At 59.4% G+C, this 27,456-nt stretch overlaps 3 protein-coding genes across 7 annotated transcripts; 1 reads left to right on the forward strand and 2 right to left on the reverse strand.

The window, feature by feature from the left end:
• Positions 1-2,643: 2,643 nt before the first annotated feature.
• On the forward strand, positions 2,644-9,131 carry LOC122430947 (aryl hydrocarbon receptor interacting protein). 2 transcript variants are annotated; one of them, XM_043451923.1, is made up of 6 exons: positions 2,644-2,873; positions 6,018-6,197; positions 7,515-7,703; positions 8,080-8,256; positions 8,359-8,500; positions 8,824-9,131. In XM_043451923.1, exons 1-6 carry the CDS (start codon positions 2,775-2,777, stop codon positions 9,027-9,029), a joined length of 993 nt encoding a protein of 330 aa, XP_043307858.1. In that variant the 5' UTR covers positions 2,644-2,774; the 3' UTR covers positions 9,030-9,131. The 2 variants fall into 2 exon arrangements, with proteins under 2 accessions (XP_043307858.1, XP_043307859.1); XM_043451924.1 differs by having other exon boundaries at positions 8,359-8,492.
• Positions 9,132-9,719: 588 nt separating this feature from the next.
• On the reverse strand, positions 9,720-23,302 carry PITPNM1 (phosphatidylinositol transfer protein membrane associated 1). Of its 3 annotated transcripts, none has more exons than XM_043451921.1 (24): positions 23,102-23,301; positions 22,072-22,190; positions 20,377-20,591; positions 20,170-20,291; positions 19,743-19,967; positions 17,720-18,046; positions 17,532-17,627; positions 17,342-17,446; positions 16,553-16,614; positions 16,205-16,461; positions 15,696-15,885; positions 15,487-15,594; positions 15,070-15,227; positions 14,780-14,985; positions 14,134-14,304; positions 13,341-13,505; positions 12,935-13,083; positions 12,690-12,800; positions 12,156-12,272; positions 11,764-11,912; positions 11,522-11,671; positions 11,246-11,429; positions 10,832-10,960; positions 9,720-10,216 (listed from the first exon to the last, which is right to left on the reverse strand). In XM_043451921.1, the coding sequence occupies exons 2-24, from the start codon at positions 22,147-22,149 to the stop codon at positions 9,953-9,955; spliced, it is 3,738 nt and encodes a 1,245-aa protein (XP_043307856.1). In that variant the 5' UTR covers positions 22,150-22,190; positions 23,102-23,301; the 3' UTR covers positions 9,720-9,952. The 3 variants fall into 3 exon arrangements, with proteins under 3 accessions (XP_043307856.1, XP_043307855.1, XP_043307857.1); XM_043451920.1 differs by having other exon boundaries at positions 17,342-17,449; positions 23,102-23,300; XM_043451922.1 differs by lacking the exon at positions 13,341-13,505 and having other exon boundaries at positions 17,342-17,449; positions 23,102-23,302.
• Positions 23,303-24,561: 1,259 nt separating this feature from the next.
• On the reverse strand, positions 24,562-26,909 carry CDK2AP2 (cyclin dependent kinase 2 associated protein 2). 2 transcript variants are annotated; one of them, XM_043452454.1, is made up of 4 exons: positions 26,226-26,909; positions 25,813-25,913; positions 25,592-25,724; positions 24,562-25,093 (listed from the first exon to the last, which is right to left on the reverse strand). In XM_043452454.1, exons 1-4 carry the CDS (start codon positions 26,305-26,307, stop codon positions 25,026-25,028), a joined length of 384 nt encoding a protein of 127 aa, XP_043308389.1. In that variant the 5' UTR covers positions 26,308-26,909; the 3' UTR covers positions 24,562-25,025. The 2 variants fall into 2 exon arrangements, with proteins under 2 accessions (XP_043308389.1, XP_043308390.1); XM_043452455.1 differs by having other exon boundaries at positions 26,100-26,240.
• Between the last annotated feature and the right edge of the window lie 547 nt (positions 26,910-27,456).

Genomic DNA, 27,456 nt, shown 5'->3' on the forward strand with positions numbered 1-27,456 from the left:
ATACCACAGTTGGAAAGCATCAATTCTTCAGTCCTCAGCATTCTTTATGGTCCAATTCTCACATCTGTACATGACTACTGGAAAGACCATAGCTTTGACTATAAGGACCTTTGTCGGCAAAGTGATGTCTCTGCTTTTTAATACACTGTCTAGATTTGTCATAGCTTTTCTTCCAAGGAGCAAGTGTCTTTTAAATTTCATGGCTGCAGTCACCATCCACAATGATTCTGGAGCCCAGGAAAGTAAAATCTGCCACTGTTTCCATTGTTTCCCCATCTATTTGCCATGAAGTGATTGGACCAGATGCCATGATCTTCGTTTTTTGAATGTTGAGTTTTAAGCCAGCTTTTTCACTCTCTTCTTTCACCTTCATCAAGAGGCTCTTTAGTTCCTCTTCACTTTCTGGCATTAGGGTGGTGTCATCTGCGTTTCTGAGGTTGTTGATATTTCTGCTGGCAACCCTGAGTCCAGCTCGAGCTTCCTCCAGCCCGGCGTTTCACATGACGTGCTCTGCACATAAGTTAAATAAGCAGGTGACAATACACAGCCGTGATGTATATTGTAGTAGTGTTTGTAGTAGTGTTGCAGTGCTATTGGATATATTCACAGGAACTGCCTAGTGGCCTACTGGTTAGGGTTCCAGGTTTTTGTTGCCATGGCCTGGGTTCAAACCCAGTTTGGAGAACTCAGATCCTGAAAGCCATGTGGCAAAAAAGCAAAAACACAACAACAAAAAACTATGTTCACATTGTTGTATAACCAGTCTCCAGGATCTTTTCCTCTTGCAAAACTAAACTGTACCCATTAAACAACTCATTTCCTTCCCTCCCCCCACTCAACTACCATTTAACTTTGTCTCCATGAATTTAACTTTGTCTGTAGGTACCTCATATAAATGGAATAATGTATTAATAATATTTGTTTTTTTGTGAATGGCACTCATTTAGCATACTGAGGCATTTTTATATATACTAGTGGATTCATTTAGGATTTTTCACATCTATGTATGTGTGCGTGCATGCACAGTCATGTCGGACTCTTTGCCTCCCCAAGGACTGTAGCCCTCCAGACTCCTCTATCCATGGGATTTCCCAGGCAAGAATACTGGAGTGGGTTGTGATTCCCTACTCCTGGGGATCTTCCCGACCTAGGGATCAAACCTGACTCTCTGTGTCTCCTGCATTGGTAGGTGGATTCTTTACCCCTGCGCCAACTGGGAAATCCTTCATATCTATATTTATTAGTAAAATCGGTTTAAGTATTTAACTTAACTTGCCTTATGGTTTAAGTATCTTTTTTAGAATCAAGATTAAACTAGTCTCATAAAATATATTGGTTGACTTTCCCTCTTTTTCCATTTTTCTGGAACAACCTGTGTAAGAATACAGACTACTCGTTGCTTCAGAATTCGGCAGAACTTGCCTGTAAAACTTCCTGTGCAAGTGAAAAACAAAAGCTAAAAACAAAACATGTTTCCCTTTCGCCCCAGAGGTTCCACCTCTCTCGGGGGACTTCTTGGGGGAAATGAACCAACATAAACATCTGAAGCCCTCAGCACGTGGGGCAAAGGGGACGGACATAATTCTTATCAGTTACGGAGTGAGGACAGTGCACAGACCCCAAGACAGTCCCTTTATTCGGTTACCTAAACCTTGGGCTGAAAGGAGATCCAACCAGTGCATCCTAAAGGAAATCAGTACTGAATATTCTTTGGAAGGACAGATGCTGAAGCTGAAACTCCAAAACTTTGACCACCTGATGTGAAGAAATGACTCACTGGAAAAGATCCTGATGCTGGGAAAGACTGAAGGCAGGAGAAAGGGATGACAGAGGATGAGATGGTTGGATGGCATCACTGACTCTATGGACATGAGTTTGAGTAAGCTCTGGGAGTTGGTGATGGACAGGGAGGCCTGACATTCTGCAGTCCATGGGGTCGCAAAGAGTCGGGACACGACTGAGCGAGTGAACTGAGCTGAACTGAAACCTCGAAAGTGGGAGAAGACTCTTAGAGCTATTCTTCACTAGTTTCCAGAGGCGGAGAGAAACGGTTTTAGCCTCTGAAGTGCCTCATTTCTGTCATTCCTGTATTCCCTAATATTCACTGGGCACCTACTACGTGCCAGATACCGCGGTGGGCTCCGTGGTGACGACACGGCTAGCCCGGACCCCACAAGCGGCTGTCCGTCTCCTGGGGAGCCTAGGATTCCCATGGGAATACAGAAACCCTCCTCCCCCTCCTTCTTACACCTAGATTGACTGACTGATTGAAGAGAAACATTCAGGATGGACACGCACGACTACTGTGCTAGGCAAGCTAAAAGAAAAAACAAAAGGAATACACAAAAATAGTTTTAGGAGGTGGCCTTAGGCATGCCGGCCTTCCCTTCCCCCAGCTCTGTAATGCTGTCGTGCTACTTCTGCAACTTTAAATAGCTTGGCACACGGCCACTTGGGAGGGCCCAAACCAAATTGGTTCAAGGACACAGTTCCTAGGGACGCCCCAGGCCCCGCCCCGCCCCGCCCCGCCCGGCAGACTCCGGCCCCGCCTCTCTCACAGGCCCCGGCCCCGCCCCTGGCCTGACACGCGCGCTCAGCCGCGGAGCAGAACACCAATCACAGCCCGTTTCTACGTTCGGGCTCTTTTCGGCGTCTGCCCTTAGCCAAAATGGCGCCAGCTCGGAAGTTGCCGAAGTTCTAGAAGTTGCCGAAGCAGGTCCGGAAGCTGCCGAGCGAGTCCGGAAGTTGCCGAAAGAGAGCAGCGGGGAAGGAGGATGGCGGATATCATCGCAAGACTCCGGGAGGACGGGATCCAAAAGCGTGTGATACAGGAGGGCAGAGGAGCGCTCCCTGACTTTCAGGATGGAACCAAGGTTCGTGTCGACCCGCTTCCCCTTAACCCGTCGGTGGCGCGGTGCGCATGCGAGGCGGGAGGAGGCCTTAGGCGAGAGATCGCGCATGCCCAGACTGCAGTGGTCGGTGACCCTACCGCTCACATGCCCAGCTCGACGCTGATTGGCTTGGAATTAAGTAGAGGGTGAATTCGGATGCGTGAGCTCCGCCCCCTGGCTTGGCCGGGTGGCCACATAGGCCAGGGAGGCCGTCAGTCATCAATAAATATTTTGCAGTAGGTGGGGGTGTTGATCCCACTGCTTGCACAGACCCAGCTCTGGAGAAGACCCCAAATGGGAAACCTGGGCTCTGGGAGGGGCCCCTTGTTAAAGGTCTGCTATAGATGGAAGGAAGGGCCTTCTGAAAACGTAGACCAGCTCCCATTGCTTAGATGGGAAAACAGGCCCTGGGATGCACAAACCCAGAGAACAGGCTACGGGGTCGGGTCTACCAGAGGAGAACCCTTTTAACAGCTTTCCTACTGCTCTTCGTGGCATTGGGTCGAGACAGATAAGGGCTGAGAAATAAAGAGCCCCCCATCTTCCTCCTTTGCACCTCCAGGATCCTAGCTCCAGCCTCTTCCACCCCTCCCTGCCCCAATAAGGTACGCCTCCAGGCTTACCTCCTTCTGCTCATGCAGTTCCTTCTTCTGGAGGGCCTTTCCCAGTTGCCACTTGTTTGTAGAGTACGGGCCTCCTGGGGACAGCCCCTGTGCCCAGCAGAGCAGTCACACAGGACATGCATATTGAGTGAATGAGTAAAAGTCCTGGCACTGAAAATAACTGAAGTGACATATCTTTTTTTTTTTGGCTGTGCTGGGTTTTCATGGCTGAGCGTGGGCTTTCTCTAGTTGTGGAGAGTGGAGGCTACTCTCTAGTTGCCTCCTTCACAAGCTTCTCACTATGGAGCGCAGCCTCAGTAGCTGTGGCACACAGGCTTAATTGCCTCATAATATGTGGAATCTTCCTGGACCAGGGATCGAACCTGTGTCCCCTGCATTGGCAGGCAGATTCTTAACCTCTGGACCACCAGGGAAGTCCTGAAGTGACATATCTTGTTGATGACTAGAACAGTCGAACATTTAAAACCTACAGGGGACACCAAAAGTAAGAACTACTGTGCTGACAAGAGCTGTGCAGAGATGGCAAAGGTAAAGCTCCGAGCCTGGCTCACAGGAGTGCCCTGAGGCCGAGCTGCATGGCCCTGGTGATCAGTGATACATAGAGGGATGCTTCTGGAGATGAGAGAAGGGATGTGGATGAAGGTCCCCATGGGTTGGGGCGGGGGGTGGGGGTGGCCTTGAAGAAGGTCTTGGCAAGGGAGGTCTTGGATGGAACAGACACCAGTTGGAGAAAACACCAAAAATAGTGATGATCTGTGAACAATGACACTGAAAGAATAGGGACAAATCAAACAAACAAACAAACAATCACCGGCATTGATTGAGGGTTCACAAGAGCACGGTGCTCGATGCTTCACAAGTTTGCTTTCGGTGAGGTAGGTACTGTTGCTAACTCCATTTTACATGCGGAAACGGAGTTCAGAGGGGTGGCTAGGGGTGGGAAAGAGTGTGGGTTCCTCTAACCATATCCTGTGGAGGGTTCAGTCTCGAGACTTCTCTTCACTCACCCTGAGATGATCTCATCCAGGCTCGTGTCTTTTAAGAAACTCTTCATGCATGCCTGGACCACTCCCAAATGTCTGTGTCTAGCCTTCCCTCCCCCTTAAAGTTGATATCTGGTTCCCTACTCACCTTCTCCACCTGGATGTCTCATTGGCAACTTAACCTGATCCCCTCAAGCCTCTCATCTCAGGGAAGGGCCCCTCCAGCCTTTTGGTTGCTCAAGCCAAAAACCTCCCAGTCTCCATGCCTCCTCCTCCTGTTCTCAAACACCCACCCCACCCACCCCACCCCCCACCCCGCCCAGAAGATCCTCAAGATACACTCAAGATCTGACCACTTCTACCACTCCCACCGTGGTCCAGGCTGCCTTCGTCTCTCCCCTGGGTTATTCCAGTAACATCTTAACTCATCTCCTGCTTCTGTCTTCCCGGCTCTCCTGCCTGTCTCATCCCCACAGCAGCAGAACCTACATCAGATCATGTCCCTCCTCTCCTTGGAGCCACCCGGTGGCTCCCATTTCAGAGTGAAAAAACAGAGTCCTTACCACGGGCTTTAGGCTCTGTGGGGTCCCTCCCTGCTGACCTGATGACCCCGTACCACCCCTCCCCCTGGTTCACTCTGCTCCTGCTGCTGCGCTGGCCTCCCGCTTCGTGAACACACCACACACTGCCCCTCTGCAAGGCCTTTGCACCTGCTGTTCTTTTGGCCAAGAAATTTCCTGCCCCTTCCTACCTCAGCATCTGTCTGGCTTGCTTCTCCTGTACTCCTTTCAGATCTCTGCTTTCTCTCTCTCTCTCTCTCTTTTTTTAGGGGGAGGGGAGAGGGCACACAGTGCAGCTTGCAGGATCCTAGTTCCTTGACCAGGGATCGAACCTTTGCCCCAGCAGTGAAACTGTCAACTCCTAACCACTGAACTGCCAGGGAGTTCCTTCAGTAACTCCGGCTCCCTGAACTCACTGTGCCTTACCCTGCTGCATTTTGATGTCTGATCCATAGCATTTTGCTCCACCTCACAGAGCATGTTTTGTTTGAGGCCCGTCTCTTTCCTTTAAAAGTTCCCTGTGAGCTACACGGGGGCGGGGGCTTTTGTCTGTTTTGTCAACTGCCAGGCCTAGCACAGAGCTCAGGCAGGTAGTTGTTTAGTCGCTAAGTCGTGTCCAACCCTTTGCGACCCCATGGACTGCAGCACGCCAGGCCTCCCTGTCCTTCACCGTCTCCTGGAGCTTGCGCAAACTCATGTCCATTGAGTCGGTGATGCCATCCTACCATCTCGTCCTCTGTCAATATTGTTGAAAGAATGACTAAAGCCAGACCCCTTGGGCTCTCATCCCAGCCCATCCACCCACTCGCCATGTGACTTGGACCCCTTCCCTCCTGGGTGGTGCGATAAAGGGCAGGTGGTGAGCCCGGTCCCTTGTGCCACCTGCAGGCTGTGAGCTGGCCTTGTCCTTGTGGTTGTGGGAAGGCCCTGCCCTTGTCTGATCTCATTTGCGGCCCGCAGGCTACGTTCCACTACCGCACTCTGCGCAGTGACGAGGAGGGCGCTGTGCTGGATGACAGCAGGGTGCGTGGCAAGCCCATGGAGCTCATCATCGGCAAGAAGTTCAAGCTGCCTGTCTGGGAGACCATTGTGCGCACCATGCGGGAGGGGGAGATTGCCCAGTTCTGCTGCGATGTCAAGGTACCCCGTGCCCCGCGCCTGCCTGCGTCTGTCTGGCCACACCCAATTCCCCATCCTCTGCCCTGGCCGGGCTACCACCAACTCCCTCCAGGGCTCTGCACTACCAGGACACTGGCCTCTGGGCCCCCAGTCTGCCTTTTTCTCTCCTTTAGCCGGACTGCAGACAGGGACTGGCTCTCAAATGCGATGATCGCTATAGCTCCTTGCTTTAATCCCCTCTGCTCCTGGTCACTGTTAAGTTGAAGCGCAAGTCATAGATGCCCACGTGGCCCCTGTAGGGCCTCCCTCTCACTCACCTCCCTGTGTTCCCATCTCCTTCTTAGCCAACATCTTCCTTCCTACTTCAAACTAATTCCTGGGTCACCACCCCCAGGAAGCCTTCCCTGACTACTGGTGTTTGACTTGAACCCCTCCTCTGGGTTCTCCACCCCTCATACTCTGCATGGCCAGGATCTGGTCCTTTGTCTGCATGTAGGCTATTTCAGGGCAGGGATTGGGCCTGTTTACCTTGAAAGTGCCCAGTGTGGGCCAGCCCAGAGCCAAGACTCAGAACGTATCTGCTGACTGGATGAACATTAGCTGAGCAGTCAGCCCCGAGCCGGCGACAGGGTCAGTGAGAAGAGCTGGTTAGGCCTGGGGATGGTCTGACCTCTGCCATCCCAGCAGATGTTCCCAGTGAAAGGTCAAAAGCTAGATCCCTGGGACTTCCCTGGTGATCCAGTGGTTAAGACTCTGCACTTCCAATGCAGGGGGCGTGGGTTGGATCCCTGGTCGGGGAACTAAGATCCTACATGCCGCGTGGCCAAAAAGTAAAAAAATAAAGTGGGCCAACACTGGGAAAAAAAAAAAACAACAACAAACATAAAGAAGCTAGGTCTCCAATGTCTGAGGGTCCTCCATGAGGATTTTGAAGTTGCTGCCCTAATCCCAACTCAGAGAAGGGACCTGAAAAGGGTGGGGGTGGGGCTGGAGAGAAGAGAGCTGGGAACAGAGTGTGGAAGGGCCCCTGGAATGGTGAGGAGCCCCACTTGTGGGCTGCAAACCTGGGAGGAGGACAGGTAAGAGGTAAGAATTCCACGGGACTTGTCAGAGCTTGGAAGACAGGTTGGCGGTTAGGGTTAGGGTAAGTGATGGAGGGCTGGGAGGCCAGAGGAGTCTGGAGGGAAAAGTCTTCCTGGGTGTCTCCTGAACCAGGTGCTGGTTCTCTGGGCCTGTGTCCCTTCTCAGATGGTGATGGGGCAGAGGGCGGGGCCTCTTGAGCCCCCTACCAGCCAGCAGGTGCTGACAGAGCCCCCCATGCCCACTCACCCTCTGCAGCACGTGGTGCTGTACCCACTGGTGGCCAAGAGTCTACGCAACATTGCAGCCGGCAAGGACCCGCTGGAGGGCCAGCGCCACTGCTGTGGCATCGCCCAGATGCATGAGCACAACTCCCTGGGCCACGCCGACCTGGACGCCCTGCAGCAGAACCCCCAGCCTCTCCTCTTCGACATCGAGATGCTGAAGGTGAGGGGCCCCCAGGCCAAACCCCTACCGCCCAGCTTCAGAGAGGGTGCCAGCCCTGCCCGCCTGCCCGGAGCTAGGGGCCTCCCTGACTGCTCGGGGGTTGGGGTGGAACAGGCACAAGGACGCCTGGCAGTGCCCTCCCTCCTGGGGCCCCTCCCCGCTCCGCAGGTCTCTGCCAAGACAGGGCTTTTCACCATCTTGCTCACTGCTCTCTTTATAGAACCCAGCACAGTGCTGGGCATGCAGGACATGCTACATGCATATTTGTTGAAGGGTCAGTGGATGAAGAAGTGATTCTGCTTCCGGTACCCAGTGTCCTGGGCCCGGCCAGCCCAGAGGCTGACCCTGGGCCCTGAGCTGGCTTATGCCCCGGCAGGTGGAGAACCCTGGCACGTACCAGCAGGACCCATGGGCAATGACGGATGAGGAGAAGGCAAAGGCAGTGCCGGTCATCCACCAGGAGGGTAACCGGTTGTACCGTGAGGGCCACGTGAAGGAGGCCGCTGCCAAGTACTATGACGCCATCGCCTGCCTCAAGAACCTTCAGATGAAGGTGCTGCCTGGAGGCTGCGGTGGGTGAGGGGAGGGGTCAGGTGGGGCCCAGGGGGCCCAGGTTTCAGCATCTTTTGCCCTCTCCCTGCCTCCGCACCCCCAGGAACAGCCTGGGTCCCCCGACTGGATCCAGCTGGATCAGCAGATCACCCCACTGCTGCTCAACTACTGTCAGTGCAAGCTGGTGGCCGAAGAGTATTACGAAGTGCTGGATCACTGCTCCTCCATCCTCAATAAGTATGATGGTGAGCGCTGGGCGCTGGGTCATCAGGGCAGGGGGCCGGCGGGTGGTCAGGCAGGCGGCCTCCTCCATTGCCTCTGGGCCTTCAATATCACCCCCGTTCTGAACTCCCATGGGAGCCTGACCCAATCTCTCCCACCCAGGTGGGGCCGTGGGCCCTGCTGTGCCAGCGAGGTAGGAATGGGGCTTGGGGGCGGGGTTGACATCCTCAGGGCAGGAGGGCTCCATTCACACCGGGCCCCTGGTGCCAGAAGTCAAGGTGGGGTGCTGGCTGGCTCCCCTTTCTCATGCCCTCGTGTGTTTGCTGCCCACTGGCGCCCCCTGCAGACAATGTCAAGGCCTACTTCAAGCGTGGCAAGGCCCACGCGGCGGTGTGGAATGCCCAGGAGGCCCAGGCTGACTTTGCCAAGGTGTTGCAGCTGGACCCGGCCCTGGCACCTGTGGTGAGCCGTGAGCTGCGGGCCCTGGAGGCACGGATCCGCCAGAAGGATGAGGAGGACAAGGCCCGCTTCCGGGGCATCTTCTCCCACTGATGGGGCCCCGCCGGCCCAGCTGCCTGGCCTGCTGCTGCTGCCAGCCCAACCCCACCCCACTATATCATGCTTCTCTGTATATAAAGGCCTTATTTATCTGTTTCTCTCTCCCTCTCTGGGCCTGCCGAGCTGATCCACTGGGAAAGCTGGGGTCATTGCCCCTCATTTCCTGGTACTCGGGTGGTTTGGGGAGGCAAACAATTGGGGTTCTAATCCCAGTTCCCCGTTCATCAGCTCTGAGACCTCTTTGGGCCTCCATGTGCCTGACAGAGAGATGAGCATGGTCTCTGTCACAAGGGAAGTGTTTCTTGCTGGCCAGGGCCAAGGTGCCTGGGAGCCTTCAGTCTTAAGCGGGGAGAGGAAGCAAGTGCAAGCCAAGAGGCTTAGTGCCTGGGTGAGGTGGGCTCCCAGCGCGGCCCTCCCCATCGCCCCCTCCCAACCCCCAGTCCCATGGCCTCAGCGCATGCAGGCAGTGGTTCCCGTGAGAAGCCAAGTCTGGGCCCCTGGGAACTGAAAGGCTGGCCCAGGTGGGGAGGGGAGGCTGACTCTCCAGGCCCCAATTTAGGCCCTGCCCTCTGACCTGCTGCCTGACCCTGGGCACATCCCAGCTCCTCTTTGCCCTTCAGCATCTCTGTTGAACTAGAAACTGTGAGCTGGGCCACCCTGTGATGCTACACTGGTGGGCAGTCAGGCGGGATGCAGGCGGTGTTTATTTCCGTGGAGTCACACACGCTGGAAAAGCCTCTGGACCCTTGCTGCTCCTTCCTCCAGCCCCCAGGGCTGGGTCCCCCAGCATGAAAGGGAACTAACACTGAGGGCAAAGAGATGCAGGCTGTGGGGCTGGGGGCCAGCCTTCCACAGGCAGCCACAGGGGCTCCTCAAGTGTATGAGTAAATAACCCAAGTCCAGCCACAGTTGGGACCTCACTCTTCACTGTCCAGCTTGAGGCTGATGCTCCGCGCCTTGCCCCGCGCCAGGGTGGTGGGCGGGGTCCCTGGGCCCTCCCGCTCCGCCTGGCTGGGGCCCCTCGAGCGGAGCAGCTGGCTCTGTTTCCGGAGGAAGTCCACAGGGGCAGCCCCGCCATAGCTGCTCTTGGCCAGGGCGGCCCTTGAGGGTCCCGCGGTGGCATGAGGGTGGGAGCCAGCCTCCAGCTGGCCCAGGTGGGCCACGTAGCCGTCGGACAGGAACTGTGGGTAGAGGTGGGCAGGGTGAGGGGATGGCTGGTCTCGGGCCCACACACTGCCCTCACCTGCCCTTCCTAGGCTCTGGGCAGTGCTGGCTGCAGTACCGGGCTGGCACAGCCTGACCAAACCCCGCCGGGGAGCCTGCCCCTCTCTGAGCCTCATCCTGAGTTTCCTCATCTGTAAAATGGGGTTTTGGAGGGAAGTAACAGCAGCTGACATTTAACAGGCACTTGCTTTGTGCCTAGGCCAGTGCTCGCTGACATGCAGTAAATTACGGTCTCTTCGTGACAGCTGCGGAGATCTGCGCAGGTTTATCCTTTCCATCTTACAGACAGGAAAGTGAGGCTCAGAGAGGTCAAGGCTTGTGCCCAGAGCCATGACAGCATGGAACGAGCACCCAAGGTCTTGCTCATACTGCAGCTTGAGTTACCCATTCTGGCCAGCTTCTAGCTGCTCCTGACCTCCCTGATCCTAGGAGAAGCCCAATTTCCCTGAAGCCGGCCAGCCTGTTCATGCCTCCCTCCTAGGTGCTTCTTAACAACACAAGTAGTCCTCACGGCCCAGACTCAGACTCCCAAGCCCCAGCTGGCTCGCAGCCCCACCCTCATCGGCCCTCACCTGGCACTGCGCCTGCAGCTTCCGCACGGCGCGGCCCACGATGTAGGTCTGGCTAGGGGGCAGGCCCAGCGCCGCATACACGGCCACGTCTTTGGGGGACCCGTAGCCGGCCACGAAGTTCAGTTCCACCTGTGGCCGGAGAGGCCAATCAGCAGACCCCGGGGGGGGCGGGGCGAGAGACAGGGGGTGGGGTCTGGTGGGCGTTCAGTGCGGAAGGTTTAGGGGCGGGGCCGCTTAGTCTCCATCACCACGTCTGGCTGGGACGGTGGGACCAGCCTTGACCTCAAGGACTCTAGAGATCCCTGCGGGGATGTGCGGTCTGTTAGCCTGGGAGCCGGGGCCATGCGGGTGGGAACAAATGGGCCTCCTCCAGGGGCAATCGCGGGGTTCGGGGGCCCTCCCCAGCCACCACACCTCCTGCACCAGGCTCTGCAGGAACATTAACTTCTGGCGCAGTGGGTCGTGAGTGAGGCCATCGCAGAAGGAGACGACGCCGTGGGGGAAGTTGTGCTGCGACAGCCAGGCCACCACGCGGTGCTTCTGCATATCGGGACGGCCCGTCACGTACACGATCAGGTAGCCCGCGTCCTGCCAGTGCCTGCAGGGTGGGGCGGCCGTCAGCCCCGAGCGCCAGGGGTGGGGACCAGTCCTCACCGCGAGCCGGGGAAGGGAAGGGGCAGCCTTTCCTACCTGACCACGTCCACGGCGCCGGCGCGCACCTTGGGGTCGCTGCCCATGATGGACACACTGGCGGTGAAGGAGCCATCGATGCTGAAGACCACGGCCTCAGTGCCGCGGGCCACCACCGTCAGGCAGCATTCGGCGTAGGTGTGGTCGCCCCTACGACCCGGGGGAAGGGGCTGTGTGAGCGGCGTGGGGGCGGGGCCCACGGGAGCCCCGCCCTGCAGAGGCCGGGCCCGCCCCGCGCTCACCTGACCACCATGCGCACCGGGTAAACGCCGACGCCCAGAGCACGCTCCAGGGGCACCGGGAAGGTGAGACGGCCCGAGCTGTTGGTGACCTCGGTGCCAAAGTGGATCCACTTGCCCGACAGCGGCTGCGTCATGATGTAGATGTCCACCTAGCAGGGAGAGAGGGCCAGAGGGTCCCCTGAGCGGAGCGGAGGGAGGGGGGAACTCCTGAGCGGTGCGGAGCTGAGCGGAGGAGGGCTGAGGCGGGGGAAGGAGGACCGGGTTGGGGGATCAACCCGGCAGGACCCGCAGCTGTCCAGGGAACAGGAAGCGGGACCGGGGAGCTCCCGCTTGGGGCCAGGTCAGCCCGGAGGGGGCCGGTCTACATGGGCCTGAGGCCTCTATGTCCTAACCTTCTCTCCCGTGAGCGTGACCACATCCAAGGGTCCGTACATGAAGCGCCCGTTCAGCACCTGGGGTCGGCCCTCGCACACCACCGTGTCGCTCGCCCGGTGGTTGGAGGTGACGTTCTGGCGGGAGGAGACAGTGTGAGCCCGCGGCCAGGAGACGACAGGGAGGCGGGAAGAGCTGATGAGGGGGACCCGCGCCCAGACGTGTGTGCGCGCTGCCTGGAGGAGGCGGGCCCGCTCGCTGCGAGAGAGGGGCGAGGCCCGAGGGGTGGGCACTTCTGCTGACCCCGATCAGAGGTCGTGGGGGGTCCTCTGTGCGGACTGCAGTTCCAAGGGGCGGAGGCGATATAGACCCGGAGCAGAGGCTGAGAGGGGCGAGGCGAGCGCCAATCCGAGACCGGACTTGGCGGAGGAGGCGGGGAAGAGGGAGGGGAGGAGATTCGGTGGTACCCGGGGGCGGGGCCGAGGCAGGAGGAGGCGGGACCTGGGAGGGGCTTAGGGGCGGGGATCCCAGGGAGACTTGGGCGGGGCACGGACCCGAATCTTGACTTGGGTGCGTTTGCGCTGCCACTTCTCCCTGGGGAAGGCCGGGCTGTAGATGGACGGTTCCTCGCACTCGGTCAGGTGTGGCCGCTCCTTCTCGATCACCTGAGCGGGATGGGCCCCAGCGAGGCCACGTGAAGTGGGGGGCGGGGGAAGGGTCCCTGGGACTGCCCCTCCCCCAGCCCCGGCTCCCTATCCTTGTCTACCCCCCCACCCCCACCCCGCATCCCTGGGCCCACCTGTCGCAGGATGAAGGCTACCACGTCGGCCGACTCCCAGTAGCTGGCGTGGAAGAGGTGGGGCAGCGTGACGGTGGGGAAGGCGGTGAGCGCCTCCGGGCAGTACAGCGAGTAGTCAATCCGCTTGGTCCCCCACCAGCGCTCCAGGACTGCTCGGCCACGGTAGGCAGTGAGTCAGGGATGGCCTCCCACCCCAGGCCCACCTGTCTGGCCTCTAGGGCTCTTCCCTCCCTTTCTTCCACCAGCCCTGCTCTTTGCTGAGTCCAGAGTTGGGTGCTGGGGCTCCCTCGTTCCAGAGCAAATGCTCTGGGGCAAGGGTGTCTCTGCTGGGCTTCAGCAGTGGAACAAGTATCCGCACCCCCACCACTGCCCCCCACCCCCAGGGGGGATGGCTGGCTGGACTTACTCTTAACCACCTCGCTAGTGGTGCTGGGGGCAGTTGGCTGGGCTGGCGGGTCACCGCCCAACTCACTGCCCTTCCAGAAAGCACCGCTGGCAGACGTGGGTGTTGAGGGCACCAACATCTCCAGCTCCTCCAGAAAGAGGCCTGAGTGGGTCTGCAGAGTGTCGGCTGTGGGTGGAGGGCAGCCTCAGTGGTGGGCAGGGCCAGGCCTCCTTCCTGTCTTCCCACTGGGGTTCCAGGACCGCTCCGCCCTGCACCTCCCCCATCTCCGCTGCCAGCCTTCCCTGGTCAGGTCTTGGCTGAGGCTGAACTGCCCCAGCATGTGGGTGGACGCGAAGGGTGGGGGCATTCTCCCCTCTTAGCTCACCCCAGCAGCATTCCTGCCAGAATGCCTGCTGCCATCACCCCCATCCAAGCCTGCTTGTCTCATGGGGCCTCACTTACATGCATGTGTACACAACCCACACCAGGATGTGAACTCAAGTGCCCATGGAGACACAACTGCATCCCTAGACACGGATACAGCACCCCTTCACCCCCCGCCCCAGTGGCGGTGGCTGCTCTCGAAGTCACTGCCTCCTTTCTTTAGCCCAGTCACCAACACTGCCCCCAGCATCTGGGCAGAGGGTCTTGGGGATCCAGACTGCCCAAGGGGCCAGGGGAGGGCTCCTGGTCCTGGGAGTGGTGACCTGAGAGAGTACAAATGATGTAGGAACTACCTCTTGGGGCGGGGGGTGGTCTATCTCCATCCCTCACTGTTGGGGCCCTTCTCCTCTTTTTCCGGTTGAGTGCGTACCCAGCAGCAGAGATGAGCCATCTCCCAGAGGGAACTTCTGGTAGCGGGGCACTGCCAGGGGGGCGATGGCCTGGAACTTGGGGGCCAGCAGGGGCTCAAGGCGGGAGGCACAGGGGTCAGCCGCGTGGAAGAGGTTGTAGATCTGCTCGCAGGCTGGCCGCATCTGGGCCACTGGTACCCAGAAGATAAAGGAGAGAGGGGGTTCAGCTGGACGTCCTGGGAGGTAGGGGTGGTGGGGAGTAGCTCCCTGACATGCTGGGTGATCCTGAAACAGCGCTTCCCAGACTGTACTCCCTGAGAGGTCCCTGGGGTCCCGCTTAAAAGTGAGACAGGTCTCTCGGCTAACAAGGGATCAGTCTTTGATTTGCTGATGCTCGGGATGAAGCGTTCCCGAGGCCTCTTGGACCCCTTCTCAGGAAGGGCATCTGGGTGTATGAGTTCCTCCTGGTGCATGCTGGGAAACGTGGCCTTGGCAAATCCCTTCTTTCTGGGCCTCAGGTTCCCCCCTCTCTAGCCAAGCCACTTAATTTGTACAGTGGGGAATGGCGTAAGTGCTCGAGTTTCTGGTGAGAGGGAGAGGTTGGAGGAGCTAAGGGGAGAGGCAGATGGAGGAGGCGTGCCCCCCACCTGCACCCCAAGGGCTCACCCTCCAATGTGGGCATCACGGTTTTACGCAGAGCCAGCACCAGGCCGAGCGGGGAGCCAAAGAGGAAGAAACCGGAGACCTTGAAGTCAAGGCGGGCAGCACAGGGGGCACCGTCGGGAGCCTCAGAGGTGGCAGTGGGTGGGCAGGAGGCTGTGCTCGCCCGCCGGGGCTCCCCGGAGGAGGTGGCTGGTGGGGCTGCCTGCAGGCTGCGTGCGGAGGTGGCCGTCAGCACTGCCGCCTCCGCAGCCCAGCACAAGCCCAGTTTGGGGTTGATGGGGTGGGAATGTCACCTGTTTTGAGAGCCCTCAGGCTCGGGACCGGCCATGTCGCTGGGGGTGCGCTGGGTGGGCAGGGCAGAGGGTTCTGGGCTGGCCCGGCCCAGCCCCTCGGCCCCCTCTGCCAGGGGATCCCGCACTGGGCCTGCCTCCGGGGAGAGCAGCTCATTGTTCTAGAAGGAGCAGGAGACAGAAACATCCTTAGGACTGGAGACAATCAATTTCTACTTATTTGGAAGTGAGGAACGAGGCGTGGGGGTTGGGCAGGGACTTAGAGCCCAGAGCCCCAGAGGGGATGGACAGAGGCAGCAGGGAACAGGCTGGAGAGAGGTCAGATTCCGGGGGCAGAGAACTAGAGCAGGGGAGTCTCCTTGCCGCCCCCCCGCCGCCCCGCCCCGCTCCTCCGGTGGAGGCGGGTCCAGCCACACTGACCATGCTTCCACGGCGGCTGCTGCTCCGGCTCCCGGTGCCCACGCTGGCACTGTGGCAGAGCGCATCAAAGCCCAGGATCCCACCGACGCCGTCCCCGATCAGCACCACCTGGGGGAGAGGGCAGCGCGGTCAGGAGGGGCTGCAGCAGAGGCAGGAGGGTGGGGGAGGCTTGGGCGGCAAGCTCCCCGGGAGCACCCCTAACCCCTGACCTGCCCGCAGAAGCCGGCGCCCTCGGAGGAGCGCAGGAAGGCCGAGTAGGCCTGGTTGGTGCGGGCGATGACTGTGGCCACGGCGCCCTGGTATCGGGATGACGAGGTGGCCAGCAGCGGCAGGGCAGCCAGGGGAATGTGGTCCTGGGAGCGGGACAGGCTGTCCCCATCATGGCTGTAGGGGCTCAGGCTGTAGGAGGAGGGGTGGAATGGATGGATGGGAGCATCCAGGCCCGCCTCTGCCCCCTCTAAGTCCCCCGACCTGTTGGCAAGTCCCAGCACCACGGGGGCTTTGTGGGGACCACCAGTATCCCAGAGGGCTCTGTGATGGAGCCATAGGCTAGAAACTGTGGTCCAGCTGGGTGGGTGACTGGCCCAGGTGTCTGGTTTCCTGGCCTCCTCCCCCCGCCCCCTCATGGGGGCCTCTCTGGTTCCAGGAGCCTCCAGGTGGCTGTCCACACCTCAGGGACCCTGTATGTCCACCCCCCCTTCCACCCCCTGACCAGTACTTGGAGACGAGGGCATAGGCGGCGGCACAGATGGGTGGGCAGGGCACCAGGCGCAGCGCCACGTGGCCCAGGGCCTCGGGAAAGTGGACGCGGGTGACGGCCTCGAAGGCTAGGCTCAGCGTCTGCACATCCGCCCGCTTGGAGTCGGCATCTCCCGGGCCCGAGTCTAGGATGCTGCCACTGTGCAGGACGAGGAAGAGGGCGTGGACCGCGCACGTGTCTGCCCCCAGCTCCCCGGCGCTGTCTCCATCTGGGCCCTGCGGGGGGCACAGTGTGACACCAGCATCAGAGTGGTGGCTGGTGGGTGGCCGGGCAGAACTGAGACGCGGGGTGGCCGGCCATACTCACTTCCGAGTCCCTGGGTGCCCGGGCCCCGTCCCCTAGGTCTTTGGTGCCCTCAGTTCCAGGGTCTGTGGGAGGGGGAGAGCCAGGGAGAGAGACTAAGGGCTCTGTAGGGATGCCCTCATCTGGCACTTCAGGTGCCCCTCCTCTCTGTCTGCCTGGGCACTCCCCCCGGCCCCCATCTCCCTCGGACCTCCCCCTTTCACCCGACCCCCCCCCGCCCAGGTCATTTCACACTTCTAGGCCTTTGCACAGGCCAGCCAGTCCCTGCTGGTCCCAGAGACGCCTCTCCCCACAATGCCAGTTTGCCTGGAAGATTCCTTCTGATCCTGCCCTGTCCCATGTGGTAGCCACGAGCCACATGTGCCTGTTTAAGTCAAAGTGAATTAAAATACTATGTAAAATTCAGGTCCCCAGTCACACTCACCACATTTCAAGAACTTAAGAGTCACATGTGGCTAGTGACGAGTACCTTTCCATCATCTCAGAAAGTTCTTTTGGACAGAGCTGGTCTAATCCTTCAAAATCTGGTTTAGACCTCACCTCTTGCATGAAGACTTCCTGGACTCCAAATGAATTCCTCCATTCTTTGTTCTATGTCTTACATTCCAACCATCCATCCATCCACCCATTATCCACTCATCATTAATGATCCACTCATCAGGGTGTATTTAAAGAGCACCCTTTCTGGGTTGACATTCATCTTAGGACCCTGTTACATTTAGGAATGAGTAGTTCTCTGATCCAACCACTTAGGGGGTGTGGGTGGCCGGTGACTGGATAGGGGATCTTTACCTGGTGTCCCCTCAGCCTCCATAGGGGAGGCAAAGGCGTCTATGAAGTCATTGGAGTTCCATTTGGTCATCTCCTTGGGGAAGACCTCGTCACTGTCCGAGAAGCCTTCTGAAGAGACCAGGGACTGTGTCATGGGGTGGTAGGAGCTGCTCAGGGATCCCCCCGTCCCCAACAGGGCTGAGGTGCTGACCATGGGCATCAAAGAACTCGTCCTCGGAGCTGTTCTCAGAGTCCCGGGCGATGTTCTGCATGCGCCACTCGGACAAAGTCTGGGGAGACACGCCCCCTGCAGGGCCACGTGGGCCTCAGTCTGGGCATCCGGCCTGAGGGCCGCTCTCCCCCGACACCCCACCACTGGTCCCTGTGCCCCAGCCTCACCTCCATGCTGGGATGAGTAGGAGGAACGGGAGGATGAAGACCACTGCTTGCTGAAGCTGGCATCGGGCGAGGCATCGGGGCCCGGGGGTGCCTCGGGCCCGTCGGGGGTGCCGGCGTGGCTGGCGCCGGCCCGGGCCTCGGTGCTCAGCTTCCCTGGGGGCTGGGCCTCGGGACCCTCACTGCCTGTGTTGCACTTGGCCATACGCTGTGCCAGCATGCGGGCAGTCTCCTCCTCTAGTGCCCGGATGTCAGCCATGCTCAGCTCTGTCCACTCGTCCTGCCAGCACCAGGCCTGTCGGTGGGCCCGCAGCATTACCCGGCGCAGACCTGTAGGTGCCCAGACATCAAAGCCGTGCCCTCCCCACCCCCACCCTGGGCCCTGGGTTTTCCTGCCGCTAAAGCCGCATACCAAGCCCTTGAATTCCCTTGAATTTGGGTAATGGCTCCCTTGCGCACACCACCCACCCAGAGCCACGAAGTAGGGCAGGGTGAGTGCTGTCCAGGAGATGGGAGTGGGAAGTGGGGCATTCTTCTTCCTGTCCCACCTACCTCCCTGCCCATGGCCTCTTTTATCTCTCCAGACATCCCAACTCTTAGCTCTGAGCCCATCCTGACACCCCAGGAAGCTGGGAGCAATGTTTGTTCTTGCTCTTTCAGCTGGCTTCCTGCTGAGTTCATCAGAGGAGTTAACAATTAAGGCGTTAACAGTTAATGAAATTGTTGATGGTTAATGAAGGTGTTAATAGTTAATGGAAGTGTTGGCACTTAATGAAGCAAAAACACTATACCCATTCTGGGATATTTTCATCTTAGCAGAGGAATAAAGTTAGAAACCTCAATATCTAGGAAATAAAGTAATAATGATTGAATTATAAACTTCTGGAAGGAAATGCATTAGAATCTTAGTAATGGTTATATGTGGGTGATTTTCACTTTTTTTTTTGGCTGCATCAGGTGGTGAAAGTGAAAGTGAAAGTTGTCTGACTCTTTTGTGACCCCATGGACTGTATAGCCCACCAGGCTCCTCTGTCCATGGAATTTTCCAGGCAAGAATTCTAGAGTGGGTTGCCATTTCCTTCTTCAATGGTATGTGGGATCTTAGTTCCCTGATCAGGGATCAAACCCAAGCCTCCTACATAGGAAGCGCAGAGTCTTAACCACTGGACCGCCAGGGAGGTCCCTTAATCTTATTTGTGCTTTTCGGACTTTTTCCAAATTTAGGATAAAGAGCCTGTATTACTACTCTCTGAGCTAAATTTCCTCATCTGGAATCATAATAGCCTTTACCTTGAGGGGTGTGGGGGGTATGAAAGATATCTTGTATGGGAAGTGATTAGCAGAGGATTTGGCATCTTGTGATCAATATCAGCTTTTGCTATCTGGCCCAACTTTTTCCTTATTTACAAAAGGGACATTTAAGGAAGCAGCTCCCTGGAGGGGAGATTCCATGAGAGTCGGTGGTGGAGTGGAACCCAGGTCCCTGGGGGCCCCCATCGTTCTTCCTGTGGGGAGCCCACCATCAGACCTGGGAGGTGGGGCAGGGCTAAGCCACGGGAGTATAACCTAGGGCCTGCTGGAGACCAAAGCAAGAGGATGGAACTCAGAGCTGGGGTGGGAGGGACTCTGACAGCATCTAGCTTCAGCCTGCACTCCACAGCATGTTGCCACTTACAGCTGGTGACCCTCCTGAGAGTCTCTAAGCCTCGCTTGACCCACAGAACATTGGCGTCTTAGAATTTCAATGGATGAGCAGCCTCATCTCTGAGTGTCTGAACCTGCATGAACCTCAGAGAGCATGTCGCCAGCTTCTTGCCCTCCTGACTCTTCCCTGTATGTACCTCAAGGCAGGCTCCCCCAACCCCAGCTAGGCTGCACTGCTCCCCTCTGCCCCAGCACCCAGCCTATCAAATGGAAAGGCTGGCTTTGTGTTTCTGTGTCCCTGGCAGACTGGGAGCATCCCTGCCTCAAACACGTGGCCTAGTGCACGCTGGGTAAGTGAAACCTCCCAGGACGGGGTGCTCACCAACATCATGGATGAACTGCTCGATCTTGGCCTGCATGCCCCAGTAGCGGAACTCAACCTTGCACAGCTTGTAGGCGCACATGAGGGGCCCGGTCTGAGCTGCTGTGCGCGCCCAGTCATCAGCCAGCGGTCCTCGGCCTGTCTTGGCCGAGCGGTACAGCCGGGGGTCCTCTTCTGCTTTGTACTCGCCTGGGGCCACGGCATCCCGCACGATGTCGATGGTATCTGGGGGGTTCCGGCAGCCCTGAGCAACACCAGCCCCCTCCAGCCCGTGCTACTCCTCCCCCACCTCGGGACTGGGAGGGCGGCTTTTCAGGAACAGAAAGCCTAGGCCAGGAACTGAGCCTGGGACTTGTCAGAGGCCACCTGTCCAGGCGGCAGGTGGCCTGAGCGGGGCTTTGGGGTCATTACTGGCTGTCGGTCTCACCCAAGATGCGCTGTCTCCGCTCAGCCCCACTCAGGTTGAAGACATTGGGCTGCTGCCCCCCATCGGGCAGGTAATAGGTCTCAATTTCAATGGAGAATTTCTCCACAAAGGGGCAGGTGTACCTGGGCAGAGGGCAGGGGTGAGGGTCACCAGTGGGTCCATCAGGGCCATTCCCCTCCTGGCCCCTGACCCGCCCCACCCACTCACCGGGTTCGGGTGTAGGGATAAGCATTCCAGGATTCCTCCTCCACCTGCAGGGCGGCCTTGGGCAGCAGTGCCCGGAACCAGCCTGGGATGTGGGAGCCCACGTGGTACACCTTGTGCGTGTACTGTCCACTGCCGCCCGGCCCATCCGTGTAGGGCCGGTTGGCCAGGATCTCCACGCCACTGCCCTCGCCACTCGACTCCTCTCGGCTCTTTTTCTGCAGCCCAGGGCAAGAGGAGGATGGGCAGCTCAGCCCTAGCTCCGCTCCTGGGATGGGCTCCCCAGAAGGGCCTGGTCCCCTGCACAGCGCTGAGGCCCAAGTCCCAGCCTTTCTAGCTCTCTGAAATCCCATCCTGCTCCCCTGTAGCTCCTGGGGTCAGGATTACAGCCTCTGACCGGTCCCCTCTGGGGTTCTGCAAGCCAGGACTTGTTTAGTCATTCAAGTATTTGCTGTTTGCTCTACTCCAGGCACTGTCTGGGCTTATATTCATTGGGATCTGTTGATGTACAGAGTAAAGACCCCTGCCTGCCCTTGTGGAACTGTACACTCCAGCGGAGGGAGACATAATAGACAGAAAACAGAAAAAAAGCATCTTAGAGGGTTCTAGGTGCTATGGTAAAAAGAAAGCATAGACTAGGGTTAGGTGGATAGAACTGGGGGTTGCAGTTTTGATAGGATGGTCAGGGAAGGCCTCACTGAGAAGATAGCATGACCATGATTTGAAGATGACTTGCGGGGGAAAGGAGGGTGCTGAGCAGATATGGGGTGGGGGGCGTATTTCAGGCAGAGAGAGAGCATATGTAAGCTCCTGAGGGGGACAGGCTGCATGCCGTGCCAGCAAGGGGCCAGGGTGGACAGGCTGGAAGAATCAAGGAGAGTAAAAGGGATCCCTGCCTTTCTAGGACCCCAACACCAGCTCCTGCCACACCCCTCCTAGCTGGAGAGCACTCAGATCCTGTCCTTATGTAGCTCTGGAGTTTGAACTTGGCCCACCCAACCCTCTGAGGCCAGATCCCAGCCCTCTTGCTTGCTCAGACTCTGGTCCCACATTTCAGGGGATGCCTCAGGAATGGGCACCGGTCTCCTCCCCTCCCCGGGCGCCTGTCCTGGCTCACGCTTCTCCACCCAAGCCTGGCTCCCTGCCTGCTTCCTGTCAGCCCAGACCTCACCCTCTGGGGTCCCTGCCTGCTCCTCTGACAGTCTCAGGGCCTGAGCCTCAGCCCATCTCCCTGACCGCCGGGGATGGCCAGGATCCTTCACCCTCTGGGAAACCCCTCCTAGTCTTTCTCTGGACCCCCTGGGACCCCTCCTCACTTTCTGCCCCCCACACTTGCCTCCTCATGCGCTCCTCTCCCTACCCCCAGAGGATTACGGATTCTAAGGAGGATTAAAGGAGATCAGATGGGGGCTGAACGTTCAGCAGGGGCTGGGCACTCCAGGTGGGGAGGCACCACCAGGCCCTTCCATCCCTCTTCACAGGGTCCTTACCACCCCACCCCTCCCCCACATCCGACTAGGGACGCTCTCCTGCTCTGTCAGGCCTGAGCCCTTCTAAGCCCCCGGCGGGGCTGGACTGGAGGGGGATTGAGCTGGGCCCGGCCCCTTGTCCCAGGTGTGGCCTGCGCGCTCCTGCGGATACCCAGCATGAAGCATGCCCCCATCCCCTCTTCGGTCTCCTACTTGCCACCGCCCTCACCTGGATCATGTAGAGCTGGGCCACCTGGTACTCGTCCAGGCTCATGGGCAGCAGGATGTGGTACTCCTTGATGAGCATCCTGAAGGCGCTCGGTCGGCCGCGCGCGGCCTCCGCGGCTCCTGGCGCAGGGCACCGCGCGGCCGTCAGTGCGGGGCGGCGGCGCGCGGCCCCGAGCCCCGCGCGCGGGCCGAGGGGCTCAGGCGCGGGGACCCCATGCCCGGGCTCGCCACAGGGCAGGCAGCGGCGAGCCCAGCTCGGCAGCCAGCGCCGCGGGGGGCCGGGAGCCGCCGCGAGACTGAGCGCTGACCTCTTTTCCGCGCAGCCCCCGCCCCCCGCCCGCCCATCGCCATGGCAACCGCGCGCTGACGCGGGCCCCCAGGAGCCGCGGGAGGTGGCCGGCGGGGTGGCGGGCCAGCCTCGCCTCTCCGGCCGCGGCGGCGTCCTAAACCCCTCGGAATAGCATCCTTTGGGGACCCGCCCCCGGGAATCCCGGGGCCCCTCCTTCCGGGCCGCCTTCCACCACCGGCCCCTCGGGGCCCGCCCCCTGCATCCCTTTCCCCGAGTCGGTCCGTGTCCCCTACTCCTGGACGTCCACTTAGAACCTTGTCCCCCGCGTGTCTCTTCGCGGAGCAGCCCCGTGCATCCCCCTCTCCCCGCACTGGAAACTACTTTCAAAGACCAGATAACACCTCGGCCCCGAGACCTGTCTTCCCCACCCTGGCGGGCAGCCCAGTCCCCACCTCCCCTTTCCTCGCATCGGTCCTGGACCCCCGGCACTCGTCTATGCAGCTGCCTCATTCTCCTTCTCCAGGGCTGACCACTCTTCGGGCTCTGGCTAAAAGTACCCTAGGGCCCCCGCCCTGCAAGCCCCGCTCCGTCCACCTGCGCCCCGACTTCGCTGCCGCCCTACCCCCACCTCGCACCCACTGAGCAAGCGAGAGGCCCCGTTGCCCCCACTTCCCTCTGCTCCCCGGCGTCCCCGTCCCCCGCCGTGCTCTCGGTCGGCCCGCCCTCCAATGTCCCGGCTCACCTCTAGTCTAGGGTGGACGCCCCTCACCCGGTACGGGCGGGGGCCGACGGGCCGCGGGTCGGAGCCCCGAGCGCCCCCAGCCCCGGCCGCGGATTCCAGCAGTGGCCGGACCCTCTGGAGGCGCAGCGCGGGCCCATGGCCCCGATCTTCCTCCGGGTCTGCCCGCCGGCACCCCTCCGGTCCCTCCCCGCCGCCCGCCGCGTCACTGCGGCCGCCCCGCCCCCTTCCTGGGCCCGCGGCCCTCCCCACCCCGGCGGGGTCCGGGCAGCCCCGCCCGCGGCGGCGGAGGGCGGCCCCAACCTTGCTTCCTTCCCCAGGGCGGCGGGGAAAGAGGCCGTTCTCCAAATGCTGGCGCTGCTTAGTCTGGCTGTGTTCTTTGGGATCCCCAGACACGCTGGGATCCTACCTCCACCCTGGCCCAGCCCTCCAGTGTGTTATGGAAATAAGACAAGAGTCCCATCCCCAACTTCCCGGGCCCTGGGAAGCCGGGGCCCAGGGTGAGGGAAACGCCTCCCCGTCCCAAGTCTGGCCAGCGGTTGGTCTCTGACATCCCTGGCCTAGCCGGTGGGGTTCCGGTGTCCCAGATTTCCAGGTCATTCAGAGGGCTGCAGTCACTTTCACTTCCAGTCTTGGGGCTCCTCCCGGAACCCGGCCCCAGCGCTTTCCCCACCTGTATCTTCCGGGTTCACAAGACTGGCCAATGGCGCCCAGACCCTGGGCAAAGGCTGCCAGGGCCTAGGGCTGGGCTCTTGGGACCACACCCAGTTGGTTAGAGGGCACTGGGATGGTGCAGGGCGGCAGGGCACAGGGTCTCACCCACACTGGGGAAACCAGTTCCCGCTCAGGTCCTGGGGGTTGGGAAGCAGCCTGGCTCCCTTTCTTTCCTCTCAGGACTCAGAGACAGGGTGTATTCCGAGCCCCAGGGCTGATTCCAAGCTTAGGATGTTAGGGTGTTAAGGCATGTGAGGGTGGAGCTTAAGTGAACTGGCATTTCCACCCTCCAGGCACCTTTCGTCCAGAGAAAGAACCCTCTGGGCTCAGGCTGGAGACAGAGCCCTCCAGCTGTGGAAGCAGCCCAGGCCTTGTGCTGCCCCCTGGTGGCATCTTGTGAAGGAGGGCAGGGCACTCAGCTATTGGAGTTCAACTCTTTCCACAAACAGCGGGCAGGCCGAGGGCCGGGGAAGGGCAGGCTCCCACTCAAGGTCAATGGGCAGTGGAGGCAAGGCAAAGCTAGGCTCCGTGGGCTTCCCTCCCACTCACTGTACCCCCTTCTCCCTCCGTCTCTTCTTTCCCTTTCTTCGTGGCCCACCAGGCTTAGCAGAAGCACCAGGCTCAGAGAAACTATGAACTGTGGGTTTCTCTGGTGGTCCAGTGGTTAAGATGCCAGGCTTCCAGGGCAGGGGCATGGATCCGCGGTGGACGGATAAAAATAAATAAAATAAAATAAAAAGACTATAAGCTGAGAGAACAACTCCAAATTATATTTTATTTATATAAAAAGGGCATATTTAGCAAAAGACACACTGAGAAAAGAGTTATTATGGCCCAGGAGAAAAGGCAGGGAGGCGAGGGGCCTTCTGAGGCCCTGCTGGGGGAGAAGGGGTCTGGGCAAAGTGGATAAAAGTCCTGGGTAAGTGCTGAGTGGTGGGGGCCACAGAAAGGAGACAGCTCCAGTTGGATCAACACTGTTGGCAGGTCATGGGTGAGACTCACAGTGACCTCGCTGCTAACTCTTTCGGGCGTTCCAGTTAGTGCTGCCGACTGGAGTTAAGAGCCATCCCACTGGATCCTGGAGGGCACCCACCAAAGGACACAGGACAGGAAGCCCAGGATGGGAAGTGCAACTCGGGGTGAAGGCCAGGGAGAAACAGGTGCTCTGCAGTGGCCAGGAAAGGTCCAGAAGCTGAGGTGGAGTCGAGTCCTGTTACGTGCGGGCGTTCCGCTCTGTCTCTGCCAGGCACTCTCTGACGAGGGCCCGGGCATGGATGATGCCTGGGGTGGGCATGGGCAAGTAACATAGAGGATCTCAGCGACCCTCCACAGTCCCAGGTCTGCCCTCCAGAGGAAGACCCCTCCCTCACACCCCCTTTCCTTTCAGTGAAGGGGACTATAATCTAATGAGGGACTCGATGACATTAGATGTTTAGACATTAACCAGCAAATTTACCCTGCTGAAATACAACGTTGGATGGCATCACCAACTCAACGGACATGAGTCTGAGTAAACTCCAGAGTTGGTGATGGGCAGGGAGGCCTGGTGTGCTGCAGTCCATGGGGTCACAAAGAGTTGGACACGACTGAGTGATTGAACTGACTGACTGAAATTCCCTGGTTCTTCCTTAGAAACTGACTCAATTTCAGGTCACTTACAACGCCTCTCTAGATAGTGATCCTGGCCCTCGTCTAGGCTTGGCTCAGGCGGCCTCCAGAAGTCTTTCCTTCCCTATCTTGTGAAGGATTGTTCAGTGTTTGTCTCCTGGCCTCACTCACCTCTCTTCAGGCGCTCCATGGCGCTCTTGCTGCCAGCATAGGTGGGCCGGATCTCTTTGCCCATCTCTTCTATGACGGACAGAAGGTCGGTGTAAGTGCTCTGGGAGCCCTGGGCGCCAGGTGGTTTCATTGCCTACGTCAAAAGAGAACAGTGCAGTGAGTTCAGGCCAAGAGGGCGCCTCCAGTCCTTATCCCACAGGCAATCCCTCAGCTCCACTCACCTGCACATAGCCCATGGAGGGAGGTCCAAAGTCATTAAACAGTGGTCTGAAAGGGGCAGCGGCTCCCGGCACAGAGCCCGATGGTGATGGGACACTTCCAGCTGCAAGAGGAGCGAGTAAGCAGTCAGCGCTGGTCAGAAGCGCCTCCTCCCGGCGCTCCAAGCCTCGGACTAGATTCGCCCCGATTCCCTCCAAAGGTACGCTCCATTCCAGGCCGCTAAACTTCAGGACAAGCCCCCTCCCGCTGCGCTCATCCAACAACCCTTACGCGACCACGCCCACTTTACAGGCCAGCAAACTGAGGCTCGGCGAGGACAGGCGGCGGGCCTAGTACACTGCAGAACTCGGGCCGTCTTCTCTTCGGAGACCTCGACCGCCCGGGCAGGCAAGCAGGGATGGAGCTGGGTCCTCACCTGTTGGGACCGGGGTGCCGGGCCCAGGCGTGCTGGAGCCGGGGGTGCTGCTGGGGGCGGGGGCGATGGGCTTGTAGGACATCCCCAACTCCTGGGTGCGGCGGACGCCGGCCGGCCGCTCCTCCCGGGTTGGCTGCCTGGCCTCTGAGCCGCGCTCTGATTGGCAGGCCGGCAGCACGCCCCTGGTAAATAGAGCTCGGGCCGGAAGGGCGGGCGGGCACGAACGATCCTTTACTCCCAATTGGCGCGCGGAGATGTCACTCGGCCTTCCTCATTGGCAGAGACCGGCCCCAACAGGCCGCAACCGCTGCTGATTGGCCTCCGCCTTCCGGACCTCGCACCTGTCTGCTTCGGATTGGGCGGTGGCCGACACCCTCCACAATTGGAGAGTTCGCGGCCCGGGCCGGCGCGCTCTCAATCCGATTAGTCCTCAAGCCTAAGGGGCGGGGCTTCGGCAGCCTGAGAGCTGGGTCTGGTCCGCCGCGGTTCGCGCCGAGCCGGGCTTCCCCGGCGCGGGTGCCGCCCTCGCACCTCACTCACGTTGCTTTGTACGTCAGCGTCCCGCTGCCGCGTCCCGGTTCGGCTGGGCTGTGGCCGCCGCTGCCGTCACCGCCGCGGCGCGCGCGCGCGCGCCTGTCCTCCGCTCTCGGTGCCGGAGGACGCAGGGCTTTGACGTTCCCAGCCCCGCGCCCCACCCCGTGCGCTTTTACGTCACCTTTCACCGGTTCCACAACCTGTCCCCGATTCGCGCATGCGCCCTCCCCGAGGCCTCCTTATATGTTCCCATGGCAACGGGTCCTGTCCCTACGCGGGTGATGCGCCTCTTCCTTCCAATTGCCTGGACCTCGGGTCTAGGCTGGTGTAAGGTCCAAGGGCGACTTCAAAGACTCCTTAACCTGCCCACCCCCCCCCCCCCACAAAGCCCCATGCCGGTGCCTCATCATGACAATCGCAGGAACAGCTCACCTTGAATACTTAAACTGTTTGCCGGGCCCTGTACAATGGACCGTCCTGGATCCTGGACTACACCACCATCTGTAGGGGTCAGACTGATGGTTGGAAGCTTACATCACGTCCGCTAGCTGTTTGCCCTTGGGCAAGTCACTTCAATAGGCCTCAGTTTCCCCGTCTGTAAAATGAAGACATTCAGTTCAGTTCAGTTCAGTCGCTCAGCCGTGTCTGAATCTTTGCGACCCCATGGACTGCAGCATGCCAGGCCTCCCTGATACAT

This window comes from Cervus canadensis, chromosome 29, assembly GCF_019320065.1.
Source record: "Cervus canadensis isolate Bull #8, Minnesota chromosome 29, ASM1932006v1, whole genome shotgun sequence".
Taxonomy (NCBI): Eukaryota; Metazoa; Chordata; class Mammalia; order Artiodactyla; family Cervidae; genus Cervus; species Cervus canadensis.

What these genes read in the sequence shown, in the direction of transcription:
- CDK2AP2 (XM_043452454.1), bottom strand. Translation starts at nt 26,307, where the DNA reads ATGTCCTACAAGCCCATCGCCCCCGCCCCCAGCAGCACCCCCGGCTCC. An exon ending in CCTCCATGGGCTATGTGCAG is followed by an intron (nt 25,725 to 25,812) that starts GTGAGTGGAGCT and finishes CTTTTGACGTAG; the next exon opens with GCAATGAAACCACCTGGCGC. An exon ending in CATGGAGCGCCTGAAGAGAG is followed by an intron (nt 25,094 to 25,591) that starts GTGAGTGAGGCC and finishes TGCCCACCCCAG; the next exon opens with GCATCATCCATGCCCGGGCC.
- LOC122430947 (XM_043451923.1), top strand. Translation starts at nt 2,775, where the DNA reads ATGGCGGATATCATCGCAAGACTCCGGGAGGACGGGATCCAAAAGCGT. An exon ending in TCGACATCGAGATGCTGAAG is followed by an intron (nt 7,704 to 8,079) that starts GTGAGGGGCCCC and finishes ATGCCCCGGCAG; the next exon opens with GTGGAGAACCCTGGCACGTA. An exon ending in TCAAGAACCTTCAGATGAAG is followed by an intron (nt 8,257 to 8,358) that starts GTGCTGCCTGGA and finishes CCGCACCCCCAG; the next exon opens with GAACAGCCTGGGTCCCCCGA.
- PITPNM1 (XM_043451920.1), bottom strand. Translation starts at nt 22,149, where the DNA reads ATGCTCATCAAGGAGTACCACATCCTGCTGCCCATGAGCCTGGACGAG. An exon ending in CTACTCATCCCAGCATGGAG is followed by an intron (nt 17,628 to 17,719) that starts GTGAGGCTGGGG and finishes GTGGCCCTGCAG; the next exon opens with GGGGCGTGTCTCCCCAGACT. An exon ending in TGCAGAGCCTGGTGCAGGAG is followed by an intron (nt 10,961 to 11,245) that starts GTGTGGTGGCTG and finishes CTCCGGCCACAG; the next exon opens with GTGGAACTGAACTTCGTGGC.